Source organism: Acomys russatus, chromosome 2 (assembly GCF_903995435.1).
Source record: "Acomys russatus chromosome 2, mAcoRus1.1, whole genome shotgun sequence".
In the NCBI taxonomy this organism is placed as follows: Eukaryota; Metazoa; Chordata; class Mammalia; order Rodentia; family Muridae; genus Acomys; species Acomys russatus.
The window spans coordinates 82,944,678-82,957,005 of NC_067138.1; the positions used below are offsets into that span (position 1 = coordinate 82,944,678).

Below are 12,328 nucleotides of genomic sequence, written 5' to 3' on the forward strand. Positions count from 1 at the left end.
AACAGGATGGAGAGGAAGCATGTTGACAGGCAAATGTTTTTATCTTTAGGATTCACAAGCCAGCTGATTTAGTCAACCATGGAAATGTCAAGATAAGAACCAAGTAAATTCTACCCAGCCCATCTGAGAGTCAAGGCTCTCTCTGTATACCTTCTGGTCCCTTAAGCAATCTTCTTTCGTCTTCTGCTTTCCTAGTGGGCTTGATTCAGTGACATTCACAATTATTACTTGTGGCTACAGAAAAGTTGAGTTGGGGTGAGTGAAATAGGTTTTGCTGGTTCACTTTATTTTTTAATTTAAATATTTAGGGGCTTTCTGAAGCAGGGTCTACATAGCCTAGGCAATAAAGGCCTATTAAGAAAAACAACAGACGAACAAATCCCTCTTGTTCAAAATAATTTAATCTCTGGCCAGGGACCATACCCAGGAAAGTGGGCTCATCTATCTTAAACTACAAAGAAATAAGTAGAATGAGATTTTCTTTAATGGATCATCAGAGGCAAAGGTTTGCTATGGTCACAATGTGATCTAGACACCAGACCACGTGGTTTTTGGTTTACATTCTAGATTGACTTAGTAACAGTGATATGACTACAGGAAATCTACTTTACTTCTGTGTGTTCAGTGTCCTCTGTTTTAATATGATATACTAATAGAAACTTTCTGGATGAACTGGATGAATTGTAATATACAATGTATTTCAAAGATGGCCAGGCATAAATTATCTAACTTATAGAAATCTGCACAAATGCCAGATATTATTATTACTATTATTATTGTTATTAATATTATTTCATTTATAGTTTAAAATTAAAATGATCCAATGAAAATTACTCTTAAAGTGGCAAGAACATAAAGAAAGAGGGTTAGGGAACAAGAGGAGTAAGAATAAATTAAGTACAAATGGGCTGGATAATCCGCTGGCTAGAGCCTGGTCTGATGAGTGCCTAGTTTAATACTGAGCACGTGAGAAATATTTAAGTTTTGAACATGTTGCATGTATGAACTTTGTAGTTAAAGTCAAATACATCAACTGCTGATTTTACGATTCTAAAACAAGACAAAGCAAAATCTGTAAATTCTTTAATGTCCTAAGGATCACATCCTTGTCTTTACTTTTCTATATATTCCCCAAACATGATACTATGCTCAACCACAGTTTAAACGCAGCTAAAGAATGACAAAGAACCCTATACATAGATAAGCGATGGTATCCTTGTGACTTTGATTACAGATTCTCACTACCTTCACTCCAACTTCTCATTGTAGCATTACTATTATTCTCCCACAAAGCTCCTCTCTGGGGAAATAGAAACACAGATGCATTGCTTGAGTCCTTCAGGGAGTTTTACAGCTTGTTTTACGATCAGGAGTGGAAAGTAGTTTCCATGACCTGAAAATACTTTTGTGTATGCTCAGTGTCTGCTGAGTACCTTGGTATGGTGACCTCTCTGGATGTGACCAGCTTTGGACTTTACAACATTATAGCCTTGAATCCTTGAGCAAGTTGTGCTTTGTCCGATTGCCATGTCTCTACACAATTGTAGTCAACATCCTTGATTCTCCAAGCCACAGGCTCTCAGGGAAGCATCTCTTTGCTCCTTCCTAATTCCGACTATTCCTTTACAGTTACCTATTTTTATGTTTTCTTAGAAGGCTATGGACTCATCCAAGACAAAGCTCATTTTTTTTACCTTTGTTGTTCTGCAGTCAATGTTTGTTAAGTAACAAAAGCTATTCAGACAGCTGGGCTGTTGCTTTCAATGTTCAATTGCACTGTGTCTGCCAAATACCAACTTCCTTTGAAAACCACAATAGAACAGAAAAATCTTATCTTTCCCAATTCTTGCTGTAACTCTCTTGAAGTTAAAGATTCTTGGGAACTGCAGACACTTTAAGATTAACTGCTTCCTAAGGGCCTTGGGCTCAATATGAGAGCAAGTGGAAAGCCACTCCAGACCATGTCCAATAGCAGTCAAAGGCCCATCAGCAAAGGGGAACTTACATAAGAGCAAGGTGGGCAAACCACACAATTATACCTATTTGATGAGAGGTTTTTCTGGGGTTACCAGGGTTCAGAGAAGTAAGTAATAAACTATATAGGTGCAGAGTTTGATTCTGCTAAGAAAACAATAACATTTGTTTCCTTTAAGGGAGGTTAGGAATAACAACTTGAAAAGTCTAAATAGAAGAGAGCTATGAAGTTTGGTGAACTTGCTGCATGTGAAGTTCTTAATATCTGCATGGGTTCAGCAAGAATGAAAGGCTCAGTGCAGATCAACACTGATTTCAGATAGTGCTTCTAAGATGAGCTGCTGTGTCTTTGTGTCTTGCTACATTTGTTTACAAGATGCAGAATGACAGCCAGCTGAGAAGAGATTCTCTGTTCCTTTGTATCTTATTTGGTGAGGTTGCTTATTAACTATGGGCCAAAGAAAGCATCTTCTCAGATTGCCAACTGTCAGGTCCATCTTCCCTGTAAAGGCCACACTGGGAATCTAATCAGCGGGCACTTTTAAGTTAAATCTAAAGAGTCTGCATTAAAATGTATTCACTTCTGTGCAGTCTAAAGATAATAACAGACTATTTTCTGAGAGAAAAGGGTCTGAAAATAAGGCTGTGTTGCTGATAGATCAGGTGGAGATTTCGATTGGGAAAACAGCTCTTTTTACACAAGACACTCTTTGTTCTGTGTGCTCCTGTTGTTGGTAATAGCAATTTTGATCACAAAAAGTGAGTGTGTGTGAACTCTAAGTTCAGAATTGATCCAGATGCACACTTTAGTAATCATCTGCTGTATGGCCAATGGCAAGCTTGTCACTATGTGGCCAACAACATGCTGAGCTGCCTTGACACCTGACCAGGAAAGTCTGAACACAGCATGACACTGGAATGCAGGCAAAGCAAACAGTAATGGTTAATGGTGCTGGCTTAAGCTATGGAGTTTTTGTTTTTCTTCCTTATTATATCATGCTTTACTGGATTCAACAAAGCCCTAGGGGTTTGGCCAATGATAGAAAGAGGCCAGTGTTTCACTGATTTTTAGACACAGATTTCTTTCCAATACTGTAACATTTCTGATTGACTGGCATCTTAAAACTGGTGACAAGATTACAATGCTTCTTTTTCAGCGGTCTCTTTTAACATGGAGGCTATCATATATCATGAAACAAGTAATATCTACTAATATGAGTAGCCATTTCTACCAGCAACCCTCATGGGCATCTTTATGTATCCACTTATTTCCATGGAACCTAAGCCATGGTCCAAATTCTGGTAGTCTGACTCCAAGGCCTGTGCAACTGACCAATCTGTTGTACTATTTTTCCTGTTGGCTCAATAAATAGAATGCCTTAAGTGATAGGGAGAGGGATCAAGACCCAATTTGAGAAGTAGACAAATTACATTATATATAAGTGGGAAATGATCCTGCCTTACAATCCTGTTCCAAGAGAATCTCACATTGACTGACTAGTTAATTTAGATGTGTACCTTTCTTAATTGGAATTATGCATACCAGTGAGTAAAACATCTGTACTCCTTTTTTAGTCCACTACATAAATGACCACTATTTGTTTAAAACTATAAAACAACAGCAGCAACAAACTCTTATGGCCTAGGTTTCAATTTTTTACCTTGGAAAAAAAAGTTAAATTAGATCTTTGTTATCTAATGCTTTATTTCTTCATGACAATAGAAAAAGCCAACGGATTCAAAACAAGAACACACAGAAACACACACACACACACAGAGAGAGAGAGAGAGAGAGAGAGAGAGAGAGAGAGAGAGAGAGAGAGAGAGAGAGAGACAGACAGACAGACAGACAGACAGACTCACACACACACGCACACACACGCCCATATGGGCAAGTAACAAAGGTTTGTTGAAACTAGATTTATGTCTACAAATGTACTGTGGAATGGTCAAATACACCAAGAACTTTGTTACAGGAAAAATGAAATAAAAAATTTTTTTCAGTCACTGATTTGATGACAGACAATGTTTGTCTCCTCTCTGGAGAAATATAATGTTTACCACAAGGGATTCTCTATCTTCAGAAAAAAGAAATATACAATCAACATGTCACAGGAAAACCACCAACTACTCTGATGGATAGGTATATGAGGCAAAGAGGTAACTATAGTATCTTTATAGAAGTTAAGCAGACATATTTTTATCTACAGGAGATTATGGTTCGTAAACTTCATAATCAGGACATAACAAGAAACAAACAGAAAATATTTAGTTCTGCAAGAAAAATAATTTTTAAGTTGGAGCGAAGATGAATATGGCACCAGCTCTTGGTTCTACCACACAGTAGGTGTGTGATAATGGACAAACAATCTACCTTGAGCTCATGTTCTCAGTGCTCCCTATACATTTAAAATATTGTTCCAAATAATGTTTCTTATCTCTACATATGGCAGAAACATGTTTATGTGTTTCATTACTCACCAAGAAAGCAGTAATCCTATTCTTTTTTACCTCTTTCAGTATATTATGCAGAGTTTATTCAATAATGGATAATATACATGATGTGATAAAATCAGAAGATTAAGTCTTTGATATCTGTTAAGTTTGCTATATGAGCCTCATCATTACTGACACAAAGACCACTGTCATAAGAACTGGAAGAAATCCTTAGCACATGCAAATGAGAAATGCAGGAGGATCATAAGTGCTATGATCAGAGATGTCCATCTCTTTAGATACTAACAAACTCTGGCTTGGGATTTCGGGTAGAAAAAGAAAGTTGCACTCTAGTGAGGACTTCTGAGAACTAGGTTTGTTTTGGTCACTTACAATTATAATAAAAGGAATGGAGACAGTAGTTTCAATCTAGAATTTTAAGATAATACTACAAACAGAAAGAGCTAGCACTAACAAATATGAAAGTAGATTTTTGACAACTGTCTGTGTGGCCACCAGAGCAGAATGGAGAATGTCTTAAAAGGGACTTAAACTCAATCAGAAATTGGTTGGCTATCCCCATAACATTCATGTTATCATTAAACCAATGGGAGTTTCTATTGTGAAACTATGTTTTCTGAACATGTCAGGGCCATTACACATATGAATGCAAAGAATGCACAGGACCTATACAAAACAAACTAGTCAGAAGTCCAGCATTGGGGGGAAGCAAATGAAGCTCTACCACAGCTGAGGTGATGATGGTTGCTGTGGGAGGAAGGGTCAGTTTTCTTCCGGGATATGGGTCCTGGTAGGTTGCATCAGTGAATGACTACCACCAGGCCCACAGTAACAGCACTAACTGGACTCATTGGTTTAATAAAAAATACATATGGTAACTGAAGGGAGATATAGTAGGCTCATTCTGGTAGACTTGTGAAGGGGGGATGAGGGGTAGATTTGTGCAAAACACATTGCATCCATGTATGAAATTCTCAAATATTACGTAAAACATTTTTAAAGTACTTATAAACAAACAGGAATTTTGAAAGACTTTTGTTGTTAACTGTCTTTTAAGGCAGGTTAATGCCTCAATTCAGACCACAGAGCTTATAAAAATTAGAATATGATTGAGTAAATTTTGAGTTGGAGAAATTGAATCTTGTGAATCAAATTAGAAGTCATATTTCATTTTTATCTTCCTAATGCACCTTTATTATGATTCCTGCGGTACTTACATGTTGGGGGCTTTGACTCATCGGGATCGACAAATCTGTTTATATGAATAACTTACTGAGTCTATTTTCATGACAAAAGGAGAAACAAAGCTACTCCTGCCAGACTCACATTAATAGGGCACTTGTGGCAGTGCATAGATGACAAAAAAGTGTACAATTTTGAGTTCAAGCCTATCTGTTCCTAAACTATTATTGCTTTATATAATCCTCAATTGTTCATCTTCACCACAAGGTCTCTATATTTTGTATAATATATGCATGATAAATTAACTTTATTATGAAATTATTTTGTAAATATGTTCTGAATTCTCATCATAACTTAATAATTTTAACCTTTAAATATATACTTGATGCTTTTAAAGTAATAGGTATAATTATTTTCACTAGCTTTCGCTGGTTTCCTTTATCAGAAGCTTCCAGTTTTTAAACTGCCATTTACAGACATCTAGGCATGCATTCCCTAATTGTCCTAGCCACATAACTTATAGATGAGGAACTTATTAGGGTATGTCACTGTACAAGGCTATATCTGGACAAAGTATCCAAATCAAAATGCAAGTCTGTTTGTATTAAATCCCATGCCTTTTCCACCATCAGAACACTTAGGTCTCACCATTAGCACTGTGGTGGAAGGTCCTGACAACACTTGACCTTCCACACTGGTCCAATTTAATCTCATTCAACTCTCTAACATAAACAACCTATATCATCACACAAGTCCACTCAATGCTATTTCTCTCCATACACTTTCTTTGCAAAGATATCATAATATCCTGTTAAACAGCAGACTCTGACTCAGCAGATCTGGAACATGAACTAAAACCATGCCTCTAATATACTTTTGACTTTGCCCTTAGCAAAATACTTAGTCCTCTTCTTTAAAGTTCTGTTCATATTACCTCCTTTATTATATTTTTTTCAGTTTTCCTTTCTTACTCTGATGAATTTTCATTAGTTCTTATGATTAGTTCATTAAGTGTATTCCTTAATATTCTTAGAAATATATAGTTGACTTTATCATCTCAGAAACATAGTTTAAAAATATTTTTCCTTCTCTTGTACAAAGCAGAAAGAATGAAGCCAGGTGAATAAAACACGAAGACAATTTTATTGAAGACCTCAGGAAAATGCAGTAGGCTTCTAGCTCTGGATGCTGGTATTTGAAGCTGACTTCAACTGTATATAAGCTCCCTTATATACTAGTAGCTCTTGTGTTTTTCCTTAAGTAGATCTATAGTTATAGGGACAAGCTATGGTGGTTTTAACAGAATGGTACCGACATACTCAAATACTTAATTCCAATTTGGGGAAATCAGTTGGGAAGGATTAGGAGGTGTGGCCTTCTTAGAGGAGGTGTGTCAACGGGTACAAGCTTTGAGGTTTCCAAGGGCCATTATCATTCCCAGTTTCTCTCTGCCTCAAGGTGTAAGTTCTCAACTGATGTAAGCTCCAGTGCCACTCTTTCTTGCCTGGTGTAATATTTCCTACCATGATAATCATGGACTAATCTTCCAAAACTGTAAGCCCTAATAAACACTTTCTATAAGCATCCTTGCTTATGTTGTTTCTTCAAGGCAATAGAAAAGTAATTAAGACACCAACAATGCATCTGGTTTAAACTATACTTGTGCATATATATGTGTGTATATGTATTGACAATAATGACTCTGATGATGTCTGCCAATTGAATCTCAAATATACTTAAATATCTAAGATGGAGTCTAAGAAAATAATTCATTTGACTTTTTAAAAACCAAGACTCAGCTCAGGCTAGACTCAAGTGTATGATACCTGTACACCTCTCGCATGCTATGATTATTGACTTGTTCTACTAGGCCAGCCATTAGAAATCTGAGTTTGAAATACACTAGACTTCCAAAGAATGCCATTCTGCTTTGTAGAACCTATACTTATTTTGAGTTCTATACGTTTATAAGACTAATTCATTGCCTTTGAGAGTGGACCTTACTCTGTGCATGGTAGATGCTATTTTCAAATTGAGATTATTCATATTTCAGTGACTTTTTCTCCTCATAAAAGAAGATGAAACTTAAAGCATCTAGAACGACCTTCAGAGACACCATTGTGAAGAACGTTCATGTTTTAACCTCATTTGCATGAAACTAGAGTGACAAATTTAACTTTATTCAGCTTAATAGGTTTCAATAAACATTAATCCACAGTGCCAAAATAGTGACGTATTTGAAAGTAATGAGTTTTTCCTTTTTTTTTTCTTCACTGAAAACCAGTTAAAATATATTCAAATTTACATGGTAGTTAATAAGAAAAAAATCCCAAAGTGTTTCTCTGATATTATTATGTAAAAGCCTTAATCTTATTACCACAGATGAGTACGACACTTAAATTCTCCTTCATGGCTGTTAAAACGCAGTCCAGTCAATTCATGCCCAGGGAGCTTTAATCACAGATCATCTTCCTGATGAATGGTAAAGACTGTGTGGGCTATCATGGCAACTGCTGAGGTGACTCTGGGAGCTGCTAATGGCAGTAATGCCAGCATGCAGTTCATAGCTGCTTTTCAGGACTGCCTCTGATCTAAATGATCATTAGATTAGCTTTGCATGGAACATTTCTTGAGAATTCTTTTATTTAAGTGAAGCCAGCTATTTCCTTCAATGGATACAAGTACATTTACTAGAGAAGACTGAAGCTTTTGCTGATGGAGAGTCAAGTGGCCATTTATTAGTCAGCCTGAGATATTATATTTTTAACTTCTGTGACCTATTACATTACTATAAATAAAGAATTAAATCAGCATCATGAAGAAATATACAGAAAAACAATTAAGACTTAACACATTAACAATAAAAAGCAGTGAAGAATCTGGTTGGTAAAAAATGGACTCTTTATCTAAGTGACTCTGCTGCCCCGGGATTTATTCATTATCCTTCTTCTCACTGCTACAACTCTAGGCCGATCCTCAAGCTCCAAATAAGAAGGTACTAGAGCGGTTTTGAAGGTTGTTGCATCACTTAGCTAGAGGGGCTGTACTTAGTGGAACAACAGTGAAGAGGTAAGAAGCAGGACTTTAAGAAAATATGACAAGATTGGTCCAGGTTTAATTTCCCATAATTCTCAAAGAAGAAAAATGGAAAATATGAATTTTCCCATTCTCAAGGGAAAAACCCAACTCCTTTTGTCTTACTAAATTGCACAAAGATGTTAGAGTGTGCAAACTGTGGAAGGCTGTAGAGAGACAGTGGACCCCAATTCATATGACTCGCTTATCCAGCATAACACTAGGAAGATGAATATAGTATCCAGGTCTGTGATCTCAGCTACTCAGGAAACAAAATAGGTAGGATGATACTATGTCTGAGGACAGCCGGAGAAGCTTAGGGAGACATTGTCAAAATGAAAACTAAGCCTTGTGCTAGAGAGATGGTTCAGCGGTTAAGAGCACTGGCTGCTGTTCCAGAGGTCCTGAGTTCAATTCCCAGCAACCACATGGTGGCCCACAACCATTTTTTTTTAATTTTTTAAATTAATTTATTCTTCCTACATCTCAATGGTTATCCCATCCCTTGTATCCTCCCATTCATCCCTCCCTCCCATTTTCCCATTATTCCCCTCCCCTATGACTGTTCCTGAGGAGGATTACCTCCCCCTGTATATGCTCACAGGGTATCAAGTCTCTTCTTGGTAACCTGCTGTCCTTCCTCTGAGTGCCACCAGGTCTCCGCCTCCAGGGGACCTGGTCAAATGTGAGGCACCAGAGTACGTGAGAAAGTCATATCCCACTCTCCACTCAACTGTGGAGAATGTTCTGACCATTGGCTAGACCTGGGTAGGGGTTTAAAGTTTACCGCCTGTATTGTCCTTGGCTGGTGCCTTAGTTTGAGCGGGACCCCTGGGCCCAAATCTGCCTATCATAATGTTCTACTTGTAGGTTTCTAGAACCCTCTGGATCCTTCTACTTTGCTATTGTCCCATGCTTCTCTCATCTAGAGTCCCAATAGGATGTCCTCCCCTCTGTCCCAGTTCCCTGGTAAGTGAAGGCTTTCGTGGGACATGCTCCTTGGGCTAGTATGCAGTTATAAGTGAGTATATACCATTCATGTTTAAAGTTTTAGAGAGATCAGGGATACAAGACCACAACCATTTATAATATGTTTTGATGCTCTCTTCTGGCCTGCAGGGTTATAAGCAGGCAGAACACTGTATACATAATAAATAAGTAAATCTTAAAAAAAGAAAAGAAAAGAAAACCAAGGCTTTAGTATATATAGTTCAGTGTTAGAGCAGTCTTCAGTGTGCATGAGGGCCTGGACCCAATCACCCAGACTTGGGGTGGGGGGGTAAAAAGAAAGGAAGAAGAAGAAATGAGGGAACAGAGGGAGAGGCAGTGTGGGTCATGGGCCTCCTGCTCCACATTCTTAAACACAGTAAGTCTGAGGTTTGGTGGTTCTCTGTTTGCTCAACAGTAGATCTCATGGAGATTTCTTAACTGCCCATGATAGAACAACTATTATACTTGCTGGAGAAAGACATCCTTGAATAACTGCATTACAACCTGATGCAGCAAAGGCCAAGAAAAGCTGTAAGGGAGGCTGCATTTTACAACTTCCAGTTAGCAAATCAGTAGAAATGTCATGATGCAATCTGGGAAGTTCAGAAAGCCCTCAACCCTCTGTTGTTTAGAATAATTACAGGATTTTAGTGGTATATTTAAATTATACTGTAGCATAAAATGCAAAGACAATGATGTTCATTTAGTAATGATGCATGAACAGGATTTACTATGAGCCTCTGTTGTTATGTAATCCTAAAAATGGCCAGCATTGCATCACGTTGGGTTAACATATGTCACAGTCACATTATCCAAATCAACAATCTCTGTCTCTCTGCTTCTCTGTCTCTGCTCTCTTTCTCTGTTTCTGTCTGTCTCTCTGTCTGTCTCTGTTTCTGTCTCTGTCTCTCTCTTCCTCTCTCTGTCTGTCTCCATCTCTGTCTCTGTTTCTGTCTGTCTCTGTCTCTGTCTCTGTCTCTCTCTCTCTCTGTCTCTCTCTCTCTCTCTCTCTCTCTCTCTCTCTCTCTCTCTCTCTCACACACACACACACACACACACACACACACACACAAACACACGCACAGCAAAAATTCACATAGAATCTTTAAAGACTTTGACATTTTATGTCATAGTTTGGAAACAGACACATTTCTGATAACCACCATGCACAATGAATGATGATTCAATTAAATACAGTTTTCAGGCCATGGAAAACATCATATTAAAAAATCTACTACTTGTGGGGCTAGCAAGATAGCTCAGCAGGAAAGGAGCCTAGGTTCTCAGAAAGCAACAAAAGGGGAGAATTTATTTCTGCATTTTTCTTCAGACTTCCATATATGCACACTCATTTACACACATGCACATAGAATAAATAAAACACAATAAAATCTACTTATTCCTGTTGCTATATTTTGCAGTGAAGATTCTTACCATGAGTAAATTAAATTCCACCTATCTGGAATATTTAGAAGCTTAGCAAGTCAGAACACTTAATGGGGGCAACAAAAATCACTCAATTTACATTGAAGAAATAAAAGGTATACCTATAAAACGCAGCTACCATGTTAATTTAATTGTTCATTTATACCATTTCTATCAGATTCAAAGTTGCATTTCAATTAGAAGCATCAGTGTTAATTTTCTAGTCACAACCAAAGGCATGCATACGTTACAAGTTCTGGCACATAAACAAAGTGTATTACCTCATATTCCTGGGAAAACTTCAGGTTGTCATTTGCTTTCAACCTTTCAATATGATCTGCAAGTTCCAAAATAGGTATTGGAGGATGGCTAGCCATACCTATTAAAAAGGAAGAGGAAGCATATTTGAAATTTTTTTTTAAAAAATGACATGAACATTTCTAAAACACAGTGAATGCTCGAGTTAGAAATGGCCTGAAAACATGTGAGTAGTAAAGATGTTTTATGTGAGGAAGCAGGTGGATAGTCTGGTTACTCAAAGCAGGACATGCTCTAAAGGGAGGACTTTGGAACCAAGTAGGTAATTCACCAAGCATATCCCCCAAACTAGCATTCCTAGTGTAGAAGAAAGTTTTACTGTGCTATGAGTCAAGGAGGTTAGCTAGCGGAGAAAACTGAAAGTCGGCTTGATGCGAACTTCTGCTTTGAGTAATTACTGTTATGCATCTCAGACTCCTTCTCCTGCACTGTGTGAAATGGAAATTGTGTGGAATTAAATGGTGTAAAGTCAACCAAGGAAGGGACAGTGAAGAAGGCCTGAAAGGGAAGGAGGAGCAGCCTTATAGGAAACATAAAGTGACTTATGTATAATCAAAGAAAACTAACTTGAAAGATGAAGGTTACCAGGGTAACCGGAATCATCTGAACCTGCAAAGGAAATGATGGCATAAATAAAAAAAAGTATTTGTTTTAAAAAAATGAAATGGATAGCCTGATATCCCTTTATAAAGGACTAATAAAATGAAAGTTTGTGCAGGGTTTACCATACAATGTGATAGATGAGGATCACTTTAGTATTTCACAAACACGTCAGGTGACAACATTCACATGCAAATATGGACACAGAAAATGGCATGCACAACAGCTCACTGACAATGCTAACCAACAACACACTGACACCAAATCCAACCAAACTGAACTTCAAAAATGTTTGCACTAGTAGCAG

The 12,328-nt window shown here is 37.5% G+C and overlaps 1 protein-coding gene across 31 annotated transcripts in view; it reads right to left on the reverse strand.

The window, feature by feature from the left end:
* Ptprd (protein tyrosine phosphatase receptor type D) overlaps positions 1 to 12,328 on the reverse strand; it is an 822,247-nt gene that overhangs the window by 89,824 nt on the left and 720,095 nt on the right. For 21 of the 31 annotated variants that reach the window (XM_051163581.1, XM_051163573.1, XM_051163537.1 and 18 more), the window contains 2 exons: positions 11,989 to 12,030; positions 11,385 to 11,482 (listed from right to left, as the gene is read on the reverse strand). In XM_051163581.1, the coding sequence (XP_051019538.1) occupies positions 11,385 to 11,482; positions 11,989 to 12,030 (140 nt within the window). The remainder of the gene's footprint in view (positions 1 to 11,384; positions 11,483 to 11,988; positions 12,031 to 12,328) is intronic. The other 10 variants (XM_051163652.1, XM_051163675.1, XM_051163548.1 and 7 more) reach the window with 1 other exon arrangement.